This window comes from Trematomus bernacchii, unplaced genomic scaffold (assembly GCF_902827165.1).
Source record: "Trematomus bernacchii unplaced genomic scaffold, fTreBer1.1, whole genome shotgun sequence".
Taxonomy (NCBI): Eukaryota; Metazoa; Chordata; class Actinopteri; order Perciformes; family Nototheniidae; genus Trematomus; species Trematomus bernacchii.
In genome coordinates, this window is record NW_022987654.1 from 2360542 (window position 1) to 2377499 (window position 16958).

The 16958-nt window shown below is 41.6% G+C and overlaps 1 protein-coding gene across 8 annotated transcripts in view; it reads left to right on the top strand.

The window, feature by feature from the left end:
* Nucleotides 1-16958, top strand: part of dlgap4b (discs, large (Drosophila) homolog-associated protein 4b) — a 102125-nt gene that overhangs the window by 79958 nt on the left and 5209 nt on the right. For 5 of the 8 annotated variants that reach the window (XM_034134986.1, XM_034134987.1, XM_034134989.1 and 2 more), the window contains 8 exons: nt 1291-1441; nt 2792-3047; nt 3368-3517; nt 10622-11061; nt 11645-11733; nt 12671-13158; nt 14474-14565; nt 16387-16557. In XM_034134986.1, the coding sequence (XP_033990877.1) occupies nt 1291-1441; nt 2792-3047; nt 3368-3517; nt 10622-11061; nt 11645-11733; nt 12671-13158; nt 14474-14565; nt 16387-16557 (1837 nt within the window). Of the gene's footprint in view, nt 1-428; nt 531-1290; nt 1442-2791; nt 3048-3367; nt 3518-10621; nt 11062-11644; nt 11734-12670; nt 13159-14473; nt 14566-16386; nt 16595-16958 lie in introns of all 8 variants that reach the window. The other 3 variants (XM_034134993.1, XM_034134992.1, XM_034134991.1) reach the window with 3 other exon arrangements.

Below are 16958 nucleotides of genomic sequence, written 5' to 3' on the forward strand. Positions count from 1 at the left end.
ATTATATTATTATACTTTACGGTCAAGTAAACAAAACTCTGTTTTTAAATATCATGAGCACAAATGTTTATCATAATTCAGTAAAGCAGCTTTTTTTGTCAGTGTGGTCCTAAATTATGGATTTTGCAGCGCAAGTGGCGTACCATATGCAAACACTTAGTTGTGGACATACTTCATATTGGATCAGGGTTGGAGTGTTGATGTCCATTCAACCCAAACAAGAGGCGGATCATCCTGAGAAACAGCTGCAGGCTTTCCAACATACACACCTCTGCTTTTACAAAGATTCCAAGTCCTTTAGTCTATGTAGAGTCAAGGATTCATTCTTCCCTAAAGCGTGCCTGAATGACTAACCCTACTCCCCCTGCCAATCCCTGACCATCCAACCCCTCTCCTCCGCTCTGCTCCAGCCTGATTGGCGTGAGCAGCAGAACCCTGGATTACACCTTGTTGCAAGGGGAGCTGGATGCCCTGTGGTCTCCTCTCCACAGTGTGTCCTCTCTGCACCAGCTGGGCAGGTCAATGAGCAGGTCAGTGATAGGTCTGTTAGCCGCGTCTCAGGAGTGTGGTGCAAAAACGCTTTTGTCCGATTGTATCATTTTAATTTCAATGACTTTGCACTGCACACCTCAGACGCCTGTAAAGTCAGCGGCAACTCAAAATGCCAAATTCATACCGTGCCGCCAACAACTGCCAACCTCCCTTAAGCTTGTAAATACCATCTGCCCAGTGCTTTTAGGTGAAAAGTAGCTGAGTTTGACACTTTTCAAATGGGGGGACATCTGTGTCCATAGACCATGGCATGGCAGATTGCTGTCATGTTACTATCACTGTGTGCCAACAAAGAATATGTGAAAACATGACTTTAGAGCTGCTTTGTGTTTAAACTCCAACCAGTTCTTTGTCTTTGGCACCATGATGGCACACAGAGCAGTGTGTACATGTGTTGCCTGACATCATTGGCTTTGCATGCTCCGATGCTACTATGACTGATGCCAAAATGAGATGAAAGTGGAAGAGAGTCAGGATTTAAATGTGGAAATGAAAGGGGGAACTTGAATACAACTTGAATACAACAACCTTATCCTCCTTTTATCTCTCTTTCTATTCCTGGTTTTGCTCATCATGCCTATTTGCCTTCTGGCTCCCTATCATCGAACATTAACATGAAGTTTCTTTCCCATCTTTTCCTTGAATATGCACTCATCCACTCCTGCCTTTGGTTTTTCTCCGTATATTTGAATGTCCTTAACACATCTCCTTTGTCTTGTTTCTTACTGCGCTTTTCAGCTGTCTTCCATCTCTCAGAGAGATCTCCAATAATCGCAGCCTGGACAACCTAGACTGCATTGGGGGTACAGTCTCCTCTTTGCCCCCCTGGGATGATGATGACTTCAGCCAGGCCTGCAGCACCTTGGGCAGACGTAGCTGCTTGGGACAGGTCAGTGCAGGGAGTGAATTAAAAGTGAGCTGTCTGAGGTCAAATCATAAATCTGTTTTTCTCCGTCTGTTTGTGTCTCTATCTTATTAGTTTAGCAGATGTATTTCTAATGAGAATACGTTTGATGGAAATGGAAATGACTTAGCTCCAAGCAAACTTTCTATTTGAAATCAGCAGTCAGTTTCAAAGACCCCATTGTCTGCCTCGAGCTACTAACACTCATTTCCGTAGTATAATTTGCATTTTAACTGATACAGCTTGAATGACAGTATTAAAATGAGCTTCCTGTGAACAAAGAATCCCGCTTTTCCAAATGTATCTCATATTAATGTATTAACCTCAGAGCCAAATGAGTGAAATTGGTGGTTTTAAGTCGTATTGATCTACTTACATAAGAACTATTAGCCTCCCACTGACAAGGTCAAAGAGAAGATGAACAACTACCCGTAGAAGCTCTGATCTTTTTCAATGAACTATAGTCAAATGAGGCAGTGCAGGCTATTACTACAGGATTTACACCCAATCTCTTGACAGGTCACGACATTACAACAAATGTGTCCAATATGTGAATTCATTGCTCTAATTTGCATCCACACCAGCATGCCGAATACATTTAATTTGCATGATGATATGGAACATTTTCCATACAAGATTTCTACGGAGCTTAATCAGAACAGTGGAAATAATACCCAACATTTAACACAATTCCAAAATGTGTGTGGGTGTAACATTTTGTTTTTTGTAGTGCTGCTTCTGCTACACTCTCCCCCTTATATGCGTATGGAACCATTCTGCGAACCACCAAAATAACTTTGCTCCAAACACATTTTTGACTCATACTCAGGCTGTCTGTGTCAATCAACTGAATGTGAAACCCATCATCCGCAAGGCTTGTTCTTACTCTTCAAAAGAAGCCTCAGAAAGAGCATGCAGAATAAAACGTTTCTGAGTGGTGTCTTTTGCCTTGTCGTATATTTTGTGTTTTATATTTGACAGTTATTATATGGCTGTGAGAAATGTAAAGAAAATGCATTTAACATTCAGTCCAGAAACCCAGCCTAAAGGAAAGCTGGCGGAGTCCCACTGGTTTCACTGAAGTTAAGAAACACTGTTCTCTGCAACACTTAGAAATAATTGGACTTAATTTCCACACGCTTTTGGTGCCATTTTATTGCATCCCATCAGATGAGTCTCACTAATGAAAATCCCCTTTACAAAAACAGTCAGTTTCTGGGCAGTTAGTGTTCACCTCCAGCGCCAGGAGCAGCTACTATGATCAAAATGAACCCACTCTTGCAGTACTGTTCTCCTTGCTACCTTACTGCTAATCTTGCCCTTTCCTCCCTCCAGCTACGGGACCTGGAAATTAGTCAACATTACGAGGACCGCAGCTCCGAGTCCACATTCAGAGATTCCCGTTCCCAATCTCAGGACAACCCAGAGCCTCTAGACTTGCCCATGCCAACATGCTTCCGATCCCGCAGCCACAGCTACCTGAGAGCCATCCAGGCTGGCTGTTCACAAGATGACGACACAGCATCCATGGACTCAGGCTGCTCTCCGCCCCCGATTGACACTACTGTACGCACCTACAGCAGCAGCACTGGTGAGTCACAAATGATACATCTGCTGCAAATGAACCGAGTTATTACCCAAATGCAGTGTTATGTGTTGCCAAACTGAGATCTGAATGCTTTGTTTAAACCGAACACAATATTGATTTTAATTTTATTATGCCTTGATGATTTTTACTCAGTTTTGACCCCTTTTGCAGAGCGACCCAGATATGAATTACTTGTACTTCCCATAACATAACATAAACTAATACAACTTATAGCCTTGATCCTTGGTTGGACACTAGTCTTCCCTCATACATGCACACGCTAGCATCTTTAGCTTAAATGCAGCCTCTTTTGCCCATGCTAGACGACCTTTCTGCACAGTGGAAGACATGGAAAGAACAGTTTGGCTCTTACCTGATAGCCACTGGCTTGGACAAAGCCCCAAAGGAGAAACAGCTTGCAATTTTTCTTCAGCGTTTGGGGACAGACAGACAACGCATCCTACCACACAAAGGTAAAAAATCAAAACCAGCTCCTCTCCCCTAAAAACGATGTTATCAATGTCCCACTTCAAGAACTTCAAAAGAAAAGAAAAAACCTTACTATCAAGAAAAACTAAGTGAAAAAGAGACGTTTTTGGTCAGTGGAGTTTTGGTTGTCACGGAAATGATTTCAGAAGCCCAAAAAAATAAGCAAACTGATCTGGTTGTTACTTTGAGGTTGAATTTGCTACAGCAGAGGAATTGTGAATGTGTGTGATGACATACAAGATGCTTTGTACTGGTTGTGTCATCTGAATGCTCCCCAAGTAGAGAAAAGGAGTGTTTATACACTGTTGCACATAACGTTGGAATAATTTAGCTTCCAGACATTCCATATTCCCCCTTTACACACACAATCGTTTCATGAGAAGAGTTAACACATATTGTATTCCAACTTTATGGGCAACAATGTATAAACCGTACTTATGTGTGCATCTGCTTGAGTTATTACTACCAGACTTTATCCACCATGTGGCGCTATTTCCTGTAATCTTCTAAATGGACTTGGAAGCACATGCTGTGTTCAGGCCGTTCGAGTTGACTGAATTTCGAAAACTTTTTCTTTTTTGTTCCTTTGGGGGGGATTAATAGTTCTTTCAACATAAAGCTGATAAGGGAAAATAGGTCCTATTTTTCTATTTTTGTCAGAAGTGCGAGTCATATTTTGTTCGTCTGATTTTGATCATTTTATTTCTGTAGCCACATTATTAATGCTGCATTTAGTGGTTGTGGTTTAATGTCAAAGCATATTAAGCATAGAGATTTTGTATTTTACTTTTGAAAGCCGTCCTAAAATATTATATATAAAGATTCAATATCAAGAAACATAGGTGTCCCCAAAGTTAAATCTACAACAGTATCAACGGTGTTATTAAATTCTAAGAAGCACTTTTATGTGCACCATTATCACTTTAGTTGCAATGATCAAACGGTGGAGTTTGAATTTTCCGAGTCGCCCCTGGAGGCATCGGGAGACAAGCCACCACGCCTCCCTCAGACACAAACAAAGGCAACCAAACCAAACCCGGCTTCTCACAGCCCTCACACACAGAGAGCGAGGGTCGTCTCCGGCTGCAGCTACACTTCAAATATCCAAGTCTTAACTAAAAACACCACTGTGTTTTTTATTTATCTTCGCCTGACAGCAGGGTAAGCATTTTTATCATTTTAATGTTAATTGTGCTAAGTGCGTGCGTCGTTATAACAGTCTGGCTCGTTTGGTGACTGGACGCTCTTTAACCGGTGACAACCAAAACTTTAAAGTAGGTTACATTAACCATTGTATCTCTTCAAGCACCCGGTATCCAACACAAATGTCCTATAAGAAAAGTTGTTATCACTGTGTGGGTGTGATGTTGACAATAATAACTCAGTAGGCCTATACTTCAGCAGGTGATTTGTATGGGTGCGTAAGTTACTGTCGTCTCGTATTGATTAATTGAATTTCTGCTTTTAGATCTGCTAAGTTGGTCCCCTGCTGAGGCTTGATTTACAGGGAATTGCTCTTTTGTCTGACCTGTATTTCATCAAGTGTCCGATGTACATATTTAGATCATTAAGCAAAGCTAAAGACATGTAAAGTAGGATAACTCTCATTAAGTTTGATATAAACTCTGAAATATGTTTGTCTCCATAACTGCCTCCATTGTTGCACTTTTTTAAGATCTGTACTTCCAGTGTTCTGTATGAAGGTCTTTATTAATTATTGAGAATTTCCTACCATGTGTTTCGTACAAAGTGCTCTGCTGCTGCCATGGGAGTCAGGATGTCTGCTGTTATACTGCATGAGGACTAGATATAGTTAGATGAACCTAATTCTGCCTACACTTTATACATGCAGCTTTCTTTATGCTGACATGGAAAATTGGCCTTCTCTGGGTATTATTCGAGGTCTGCCCCACTTTGGTCCCACATGGGGTCCTGTCTGTGTACAACATGGATTAGATCCCATTTTGAGGTCACATTAGAATATAAGGGCTTTACCGTTTTGTCGCTGTGCTGTTGTTGAAAGCATTTCATGTGATAGTTTGTTGGAATAATGGCTTTGGGTCACAAAGCAGCAGTGATAGTTTCAGGCAAGGTTGTCTATCATTGTGCCTGTAAATTGATTAAACAACACAGTTGGGTCAACTCAACTGGCAGACAGCAGGCAACTTGGCAAGCAATACTAAACTGTTAAATAGAGCATCACAATTCACCCTTTGTCTTTCATTGTTCCTGGTTCTTGTCTGACACAAACTAACCACATAACAGCACCACCTCAACCAATCAGCTTAAAATGTATATTGTTCCTGGGGAACAGTTTAACATACATTAAAACACTTGAAAAAGTGTCTAATATGCCCCACTGGTACTGAGATTGTGTGAGCAGCTTGGATTACATACAAAAAATAAAAGGGGATTGGGCAAAAATATTTTAGGGTCTAAAAAGATGCTGTGCTACCCACAGTGATGTCACTGGAAACTGTGATTGGTTAATTATAGTTTTCACAGCAAACTCTTATTAAGCACTGTGTGGCTTCATACAGGTTTACCAAAAGATACCTATTTTTGAATTTTTTTGTGTGGAGTATTAAGCCATGATTAGTATGTAGTGAATTGCTTACACCGGTGATAGGTCGAGTGGAAAGCAGTCATGGGTTGGTGGAAACATTTTTCCTCTGCTCTAGCTTCATGCAGCTAATTGTTTCCCAGCTTTGAAAATCCCATCTTGAACCCGGCTAACAGTGGACAACAGAACCACTGTCCAGATGGCATGAAAACGGCAGAGCTTAGTGCCCACTCCAGATTCCACTCAAAACCTTTGGCACACAGCCTCTGCTTGTGTCTGTTGCTAAATTCCCTTCTGTAGAGCATGCAAGTAAGTTCTTCTGAGCAGCTCTTTTTACGTAAATCCAGCTTTTTTTTAAAGAGATACAGTGTTTTGGCTTCATGTACAGTGTATATCTGTCTTCAATGGCGTGTTTAGTTCACGGAAGGGCTTTGTCAGCACTGGTTCTGGTGACCGTAACTGTTTTACATTCAATGTGTTTTATGCTTGCACAGCTGGGTATGTTTGTGTGGCTGAGTTTAGTATAATGCGCATGAAATGGGCCGTGTCACTTAATATCCATCTGTCTGTGAGAACTTTCTGCCATGGGTGCATTTTTTCTCTTTTAACAGGCATTTATAAGGAATCAGCTGCTTTCTTTTTTGTTACACTATAATCAATTTGCTACATTATAAAATGCTGGATTTACAGCTGTTCTTCATTCTTTTACACATTTCTCACCAGTTTTACTAATGAAATCTGGCATGTAGCAAAACCTTTCGCTAACAGAATACCGTGTGAACAGTGGAGTGTGGTTTTAATGTGCATGCCATTGTTAAGCTCTGTCTGGTAGAATTATTAAATAAAAAAACTGAAATGCTCATTGCCATTTTTATTTGATAATTATCAAAAGTTCTGATTTAATTGTTGCAGCTCTATTGACCGAAGTGGCAGACCAACTGACTATATAATGATGCTAATCTCATGCTTTTTTTGCTGTGGTAAAGACTCAGCCTTGGTATATGGGGCTCTTCCAGGCGATCTACCTCCTTTTCTCCAAATAAATGACATTACATTTGGTATTTATTTGCAGTTTTTTGTTACATTGATATACAGTATTTGTCATGAGCTAAACTAGGCCGATAATATTGGTCTGGCCTATTTATTTCGTCCAGCTCTACTACTTTATATCCCATCTAATCTCAGAGGCAGCTGTCAGTTATGATTTTACGGCTTGTTTTTGGTGGGCAAAGCAGATTCTGTAGCATTAAGACTTAAGGGCAAATTATGTTCAGAATGACGAAAACACGATGTGACACTCAGGGAACTGCAGGGCAGGTATCCACACACACACACACACACACACACACACACACACACACACACACACACACACACACACACACACACACACACACACACACACACACACACACACACACACACACACACACACACACACACACACACACACACACACACACACACACACACACACACACACACACACAGACCCAGTTAGTGACAGCTATCCTGCAGACTAGGAGCCGGTGCATCACATAGTTGCCACAACAGTGACAACCCTATTCTGCCTAGCATCTATCCCCGTCATAAGAGGGAAGGAACATGGACGGTGAAAAGCTGTCTCAGCAGGTTTCCCTCAGGCATGGAGGATGGTCAGAAGCTGCTGCAAAATCCATGGCTAGTGGCATGTGTACTGTTTCGATAGGATGGATGCTAAATGCAGGTTTAAACAAGATGTATTATACTGGATCTCTGTCTTGCAACATACCAAGAGTTGGAGATCTGTGTGTAAATGATGACTACTGTGGAAATGTTAATGTTGCTATGGATACATCTATTGATCTATTTTTGGGATGCTAGGGGTTTGACTGAGTTGAAGCTGAGGGTGTGTTCCAACAATCAAAGCATCACGGTCAGCAGTTTGTGTTTGTATTGTCTGCCTAATATTTACATTGAGGGCTGGTCATCTAAAAGGGTAGGTGTTTCCTATCTCTTTTCATGAAGTTCACATGTGTGGTATAAAGGCACAGGCTAGTGATTGTCTTATTTAGGTGTGGTTTGGGTGTCATTTCTGATGATTACACATTATCTTTGTTTTCTGGTGTGTCATTGCTGAAACCGAGGCCAGCATTTACTAATCGGCGCTCTGTTCTGGATTAAGTCAGGTGACGAGGGATCGAAAATCAGGTATGTTGAAGAGTGAAGACAAGCTTACGATAACAAAGGAGGATTTGATACATCAACAACATTGCCACTACAATGGCTCTGCTGTTAAACAATATTCCAGCTAATAAAGATGTTTTTGTTACTTTGTTTTAGACGAGCACAATTTCCAAAGGGAAAGCCTGAACTATGTTATGCTAACAGAACTTAAAGACAGCTGAGACTGCATGATCCTTTGGTAAAATATGATCCAATAGCAGGCGGCAAATGCCATAGCATACATTTTTTAATAATAGGGTGGCAAACCCTTTAAGGCTCTAGTTGCTCTTAAAGAAACTCTGAGGAGGACCAGAGGGACATTGGAGGTAGTTGAATGTAATCCAGGCTGGTGCAATTCTCTAGCAGACTGACAGCAGTTTGGCAAGTCAACTGTTGTGTGAGGTCATGTAAGTTTTATGATTTGAGGTGAGGTTGCATTACATTAGAGATAAAGCTAAAAAGCCGATTACAATGAACAACGAAGCCTTTTGTTTGAGTGTTTTCTCTGCAGCTCACATGTTTGCTGCAAGGCTTTTTCATAATCCTTGATGACCACAGCATTCAGTGCAGGAACACAACACGGTGCAGAAACAGTGTTCGCTTCATGCAGTGCCTCACATCAAATAGTGACATGTTGTTTCCTTTCAAATGTCACAGCAGGAGAGTGTGACTATTTATAACAATCTCAGTATTTATGAGAGTTTGACTCCTTTCATACTACCTCATATCTGGTGGTTATGTATTGTGTCTGATGAAAAACAGCTTTTAGTCCACAACAGCTGATCGTTAGAGAACTTGGCTGACTTACAAGATTCAATAAAATGGCCATTAGACTGTTCAACACCACATTCAACGAGATTTTGACAGCAGTCTGTAGAAGTGCTTCTGCCACATTTTCATCTTGTGAAATTATTTTTGACATTTACTATAAGGCTATAAAGTGTCCTATTGATTTTGTATGGTTGGGTCTGCACCATAAACTGATGTTTGTAAGCAAAAACGATCAAAGCCAGCCACTTCAGTCCGTAGAAAATGATTATAAAATTGTATTTAGTAAAAGGACGATGAAGCTTTTACTGTTTTTTTTTTTTTTTAAAACAGGTCCATCGTCTTGTATCCACTTTCCACAGTTTTTCTTTTTTTAAATAAAGCATCTGTTTAAGGGATCATATAGTAGCCACAGGGTTCATAATGTTACAATAAAACCCCCAGTTTAGATTATAGGTTCTGGCGGTCCAGCGTCACACTCTGCCTTCACTCTGCATGTAGCATGAGATTTCTGTGGGCTCTTAATTGAAGGCATTAGAGACTGTTTGAATGTTCCTAAAGGCAACAAAATGTTCTTTTGAGTTACTGCATTATAATTGTATCTGTTGCTTTTTATAAGCCATTTGAAACCATCTAGCCATACCATACACTTGGTCTCTTCAGATTCACTGTTTAAATGTCACTGGGTGAAATCTTGCTCACAGATGGACCATTTATATCTGCTCTCACTGAATGCATCCATTGACCTCCTCCTGGACAATTTATTTAGTTGATGGATTCGATAAGTGAATGAGTGGCTCTACAAGTGAAATAATGAAGTCAGAAAGGCAGATTCCAGCATATGTTGAAGACACATGTTTGCATCTTGTTGGCGCAGAAAAACATCTCCTTTCATTTGAGTCAGACTCTTTTCTGAACATCATACCAGGCACTTTGATAATAATCATTAAACCACTGAGGGGATGGGAGTGAACGTCTCTCATACAGATTTGTCTGAGTTCTCTTTTCCCTCCTCCGTCTATATGGTACCTTTCTATTATCTTCTCATAGCTGAATGTCAGATTTGGTCTGGAATAAAGTGCAGAATGGTACAGATAAATGTCCTCCAATTTCTTACCCATTTTCAGTCTTCAGAGTCAGATGTTCTATAAATTGCTTTACTGATATAATCGCCTGTCTCATGATCTAGGCTTTGAAGAGTGGTATGTGATTGTATTTAGTCACCTGTGATGAATGGTATGCTTGTTCAATATCCTACTTGATTTGATCTTCCCCTTTCACGGGAACGATCCCCAATGTTCCAGCTTTAACACAACAGTATCCCTGTGTATGCATGTGTACAGTAAGACATGGATACGCTGAAAAAGGTAACTCTTATCATAGAATGACGATAAGCAGGCTTGAAGCTGTTCACAGTACCAAATATATCTTCAGTCATGTGTTCCTTAAAACGTTCCCAAAGCATCTTTGCCTCTGTGTTTTTATTCACTTATTCTTCTCGTTCTCATGTCTTCTTTCGCCCTGGCTCACCTTCCTTTTGTTTCTCCTCCAGTTTCCACATGCATCACCACCTGTAAGAAGGTCGCCCCTCCACCAGTGCCCCCCCGTACAACCTCCAAGCCCTACATCTCTGTGACGGTGCAGAGCAGCACAGAGTCGGCCCAGGACAACTACCTGGACCAGCAGGACCGGAGGTCGGAGGTCACCAGCCAGTCGAGCCACGCTCACAGCAACTCCTCTGACAGCCTCGACAGCACCCGCGCCAACAGCCTGGCCCGGGGTATTCCCCGCCCTCCACACATCTTCCACACTCCCATCGCCATCCCCAGAGACCCAATCGCCCCCTCCAGAAGTAACGCTTCCACTGAGACGTGTGACGCAGTCGTCCAGCATGAATCATTGAGATCAGGATTTAACAGAGGGAATCTAGGGGCAGAGGAGCCCCTGGTGGCACCAGTACCCAGGCGGAAACTGTCCTCCATTGGTATACAGGTACGGGTCTGCTGCACTAACTAGGGTACAGTTGAATAAGTGCCGTTACCACATATGAAGGCATACTGTCAACAAGGAGCCCTACTTGCAACTAAGTGTAGCTTCTTCTGCTTGTTGAGCTTGAATCCATAGAAAAGGTCTTTTTAACAGTAGTTTAGTGTTGTGCATGGTTGTGTGTGAGTGGGTCTACTCAAGCCCAGAAATGTGCTTTTAAACCAAAGGTCTCATTAGGGTGAACATCCCTCTATCATTAGGGCTGGCTCACTACTGTAGTGAAGAAGGCAGAAAATGCATATTTGCGTTCCCCTCTACCATATAACTTGTTCTGTAACTCCTTTCTCTATTTTGCAAGCCTTTCACATTAACAGAACTCAGTCAGGGTACAACTGTGACATTATTTAATTGAAAAGGCAAAGATACAGGTTTTCTTTGAATTGTTCACTGGAAATTAACAAGTGCTACAAAACTGTACTTTTGCTATACGAAGTCTATCAAATAATTCATGCCAAGACCTTTGTTAATGTTCCTTCTTTCATGTATGTCTGATTTTTTTTTTTTTTTGTCCACTGTGATATGCTCTCAGGTTGACTGTATCCAGGAAGTTCAACAGGAAGAGACCCCGCCATTGGCCAAATTTCAGTCCATCGGAGTACAGGTGGAGGACGGGTGGCAGTAAGTCCTCTTCCTGTCCTTGTAACAACGTGAGGAATTTATATTATAGCCACACACACTGTTCTGTCTATTCTTTCCCTTTCCAGAATCTCTGTGGATGTGAAAGCAATGTGTTTTGTCTGAAAACTACCCCTTGTGTGTTGTGTTGGTGGACTTTAAAATAAATTCCGGGCATGAGCTGTTACTATTTGATCTTACTGTATATCTACTTGCTGCATACTGTTGAGACCAATGTATAGGTCATTTGGTAGGAGCTTGCATTCTGTGCTCCTCTTGTTTTCAATGCCACGGTTTTCCTCTTGGCTTCTGTATGTTCTTACTTTTAAAAGCTTCATTTAGTGTTTCGGTTGAAGCAGCTTTTTATAAATCTTCACAGGCTTTTTAACATAACCAGCCTAGTCCCTTTGTTTAATTTTGTTGTCCCTTGTGTTTTATTATCGGTGTTGTACACTCATTGGTGTTATGTGACATACCCTCAGCTGCTTACGCTGTATTTTCCATTCTTTTGCTCTTTTGGATTTTGGTTATAATTATTATCAAGCACTCCTAATATTTTATTATCTGGCTGAATCACAACTTGTTAACGTCTCCTGAGATATAACACGAAATGGAAATAATGTTGAGACAAACAACATTCTTGTTGAGTCTGTTCTTCCATTTGCAATGAAATTAAGAAGCTAGCTTCCCGTTGATAAGAGACCAGTGGATAACAGTCTGAGTGCACTATTATGAAAGCCCAGTCTCAGATCGATCCTATTTATTTATATCCATATGGAGCAGCAGAAGTGACTTTTCCAGTAATGGAGAAATGATTCTTGAATCATTTATAGTTTTCTTGGTCCACTGTTATGCGCATAACAGTGAACGAACAAAACTGAACTAGCATAATTGTTGCATTAAAAGGCACTGTAACAGTTTGTCTCACCATCTTTTTCAGGCTCAGTCGCTCCAGTAGCATGGCCTCAAAACAAGAAACTGACTCAGACACACAGGACATCCCTGTCATCTCCCAAATCAATAAGGCCAAACATTTTGAAAAGAAAGTCATGGTCAACAGTGCCAGCCAATCCATGAGCTCCCCTCCAGGACAGGACCATTTAGACAACGGAGACACTACCGGGGACATCTCTTCACCTCCACCGCCAAGGCAGATCCTCAAGCGCTCCACCACACGAAGTAGCTCTTCCTCCTTCTCAGAAAGTCTGGACCCAGCGCTGGACCCCTCATCTCTCCCACCTCCGGACCCCTGGCTGGAGAGTGGGAATGGGAGTAGCAGCAGCGTTCCCCAGAGCGGAGGAGCGGGGACGCTGTGTCGGAGAGACGGCCACTGGTTCCTGAAGCTGCTGCAGGCCGAGACGGGACGCATGGAAGGCTGGTGCCATCAGATGGAGCAGGAGACCAACGACAACCAGCTCTCAGAGGAGGGTAAGGCTGCCGGGGGACACCTACACTTAGTTACAATAATATGTTTCTTTAGCTGCTAGAGGTTCCAAAAACGAATGGCATAATGAATGTCAATCATCCAAATCGAGTTATTTGGCCCAGAAAAAAAGGAAAAGCATTGCTGAGCATTGCATTGCTCAAACCCTCTGAATGAACCCTGCGTCCTGAGCCTCCTTCCAGAGGTCTTTAGCTGTCTGACCCCACCATGCGGTCCGGAGCTCAGTTATAGAGCCCTGCTCGCTTATTGAGTTCCGCCTCAGGCCCGACAATCACTCTATCAGACATACTCAGCATGGAGGGGATGAGGCAGTAATACCTGGGGTTACCACACACAAGCAGGCCTGTAATCCCCAGCATTACACAAATCTACTCTGGAACTGATTAAACCTCCAGATTAGATTAGTGCTTCGACCGCAGCAACACACACATACACTGTATGTACACACAAACAAATAAACAGTGGTAAGGCTTTTGATGCTCAGTTCTTATCAGAGGCACATAATTGGATGAACAAGGCTCTGTGTGTCTTTGGGAGCCCATATGTTTCTTCTTTTTGTCATAAACAATGTCTGTGTGACTTCCTTTAACGTAAAGTTGTCAGTATTAAAACATGTATGCAAATCTGTAGCTGGTTCTCAACGCAGTATAATCGCATAGCCAAAACTTTACAATCCAGTGATCAGATCAGAGTCCCAATTTTGGGCAGATGTTTGGCCTATATTTGATACAGCAACAGAAAAGCACTGACCGCTGACAGACAGTGTATGTATACAAGCTTAGATGCCTTATAAAGAGGATAACATTATCCAATACACTGTAATCCTCTTCTTGCCACCCTGTGGAGTTAGTTGGGCAAAGTACATCTAACTGTCTAAACACCTGCAGTAATCTTTTGGTTAGCACCACACCACAACCATTTGCAACACAGAATAGTTGAGGTTGTGGCTGAACCCTGATATAGACCTTGTTTTTTTGTACAACACTATATAGCCAGGGCACTCCATTTTTTTTTAAGGAATTTATGAGTCAAAATTAGTCATGGTTAAAAGTTACATGATTTATGTATTTTGTACAGGTTTCAGTAGTGACAGAGAAAAACATTGAGAGGACATGAAAGTGTTCAGTGACTTGCTGTAGTGGAAGGTAAAGACAAACTTAATTTCAGACCCTGACTGTAGCTGAGAAAACTGGGTGTGTGTATCATCCATAGGTTGAATAACAGGAGGCCTCTGAGATCAATAATTATCACAAATTCCTGAAAATGTATGTGTCTTTTGGCTTTTGGTTCTCTCTTCAGTGCTGGGGAAGGTTCGCAGTGCAGTAGGATGTGCCCAGCTCCTCATCTCCCAGAAGTTCCAGCAGTTCCGGGGACTGTGCGAACAAAACTTGGTGCGTATATGGCCTTTCTTTGACCAAAAGCAATGTCTTCTGCTAAATTCCTTGATTCAGGTTAAGGCTTTCACACACAAATAAGTGTGGGAAGAGCCGAGAATACACAACATATGACGCCATCACAGGATAAGTCATTGTGGCCAACCAGCACAAAATACAAGGAGCTTACAATAAGCCTCTAAGCTATTTCTCTTGTGTGATGTGTTTTACTGGAAATGGCCTTATACTAATTTTGGCCAACTACCAGCACATAAAACAATAACTGTTTTACACGTTGGTTCACATGAAGCTCAACTTCCAAAATATTTACCAGATGATCATGACTGATAAATGATGAACGTCTTCGTCAGCTTCATTGAACTTGACCTACATAAAACAACATCACATGGCCACATCAAATGCTGTCGTTATGTTTATGAGCTATTTACACAATTGAGGTTTCTCTGCGAATAAATTATTGAGCCTTAGTTACAAACAACAATTAGTGCTTTTATACAATTAGTATTTCTGCACTTATACAATCTCCTGATTCACTCTTTTACGTGTGTCAATATGTAATTGAATTTGCTGATGTGCAATGATTAATATCTAACTTGTAATTGCTCTACCATTTCGGTAACTTCACAGGGTTGTTCGCATGATAGTGTACATTGTGTTTTTCAAAATTAAAATTGGACATCACAGCAGTGAATGCAGTATCATAAATAAGAAAGAGTATAAATAGTAATAGCATTATAAACGGCAGGATTTACTTCAGCTGTTTGTAAACAAGTAAGGGGTTTAATCTGTTGTTACTTTTAATCTTTAAAGGACACTGGGTCCTGAATGATTGCATTTATTTTTGCTGACATTATAACAGATTTAATGTCCCTGTAGAATTAAAGTGCAGGCTTACTGTGCTAAAAAGGACACAGCTCTGTTGTTATCCTTTATTTTGACCCGAAGACATGGACAAAGAAGCTGTGAAATAGCTCCCTCTAGTGATGAAAAAGAAAAAACACTTGATGACATACACAGCATGTAAGTAATGCAGTGCAGACGTAAAGTACAGTAATAGGACGACATTTTGTTGCAATTAAATTACCATTAGATGAAATCAGTAAGTTAATTTAGGTTTTCTCCGTTGGCCTGATGTTGGCTTCTTCTTACCTCTTCACATTAAGGAACAACACTGTTTTTTAAACCAGGATCAGAAAACATTGGGATGGTTGGTTTTGGTGGTGCTGACCCACAAAAGCTGCCCCATAGATAGCCCAACCCCCGTCCCCATTCTCACTTTATGGACACATCTAGGACAAAGTATTTTTGGAAATATGGCCTAGTTTTTACTTGCTAAATATTCTCCAAAAAAAGGTTAGTTGGAATTGAATAATTTTGCTTTTTTATAATAACTTTTTTCATGATGTAGCTGATCTGTTCTGGCTTGTGATGACCTTGGATGCATTGAAGGTGTATTGTTTGTTTTTCTGGTACCTCAGGGCCAATTGGCCATTAAATAGCCCATGTGCTCAGTGTCAAATGTCGTTTTTATACCAGTACAGTATGCAAACGGCGTAGCCCAAAACAAGAAGTTAAATAGACTTGTAGTTATATAATGGGCTCTGACTAGTTGATTCAAAGCTGGTTGTAATGCTTTACAAAAAGACTAAGCAGAATAAAAATCCACAAGTATTTTACAGCTCATTTTCAAAGGCGAGACATTGGTTTTCACTACCTACTGGCTTGTGTGAGATTAGTTTTGCTCTTGAATTAACTGTGATGCTGTTTGCTCTCTTACATTTCATACATTCTCCGCTCCAACATTGACTGTGTCCACAGAATGTGAATGCCAACCCGCGGGCCACCGCCCAGGACCTGGCAGGGTTCTGGGACCTGCTGCAGCTCTCCATCGAGGACATCAGCCTCAAGTTTGACGAGCTCTACCATCTCAAGTCCAATGACTGGCAGTCCGTGCCGTCTGCGGCCGCCCAGTCGCCCCCTGAGCGGAAGGTACTTCCCACCCCTGCTGCCCAGTGCGCTGGCTGGGGTAGGAAAGCCGCCGATACCGGCCTCTCTCCTCCCACCACCACCACCATTTCTCCCACTCTTTTTTACTTCCTTCCCCCTGCGTGGGATGAACTCTAACAGGGCGCCCTCTATAACACAAAGGGGCCAGAGAGATCCCTTTAGGCATGCATGGAAAAATATATCTCAAAGAGGGCTGTCAATGGTGTGTTTTGAAATGTAAAGCCCTGCTTTGAGCATGCATGCGTCACTTACTGGTATGCTGGTTGCAGTGGAGCATGGCTAAGATGTACTAGCTCGTGACAGAATGCAGTCTTGCTTTGCTTCTTCTCTGTTTAAATGTCTTGGTTTGTGTTTGTGTGTCTGTCCTTGTTTTCCTTTCTCTC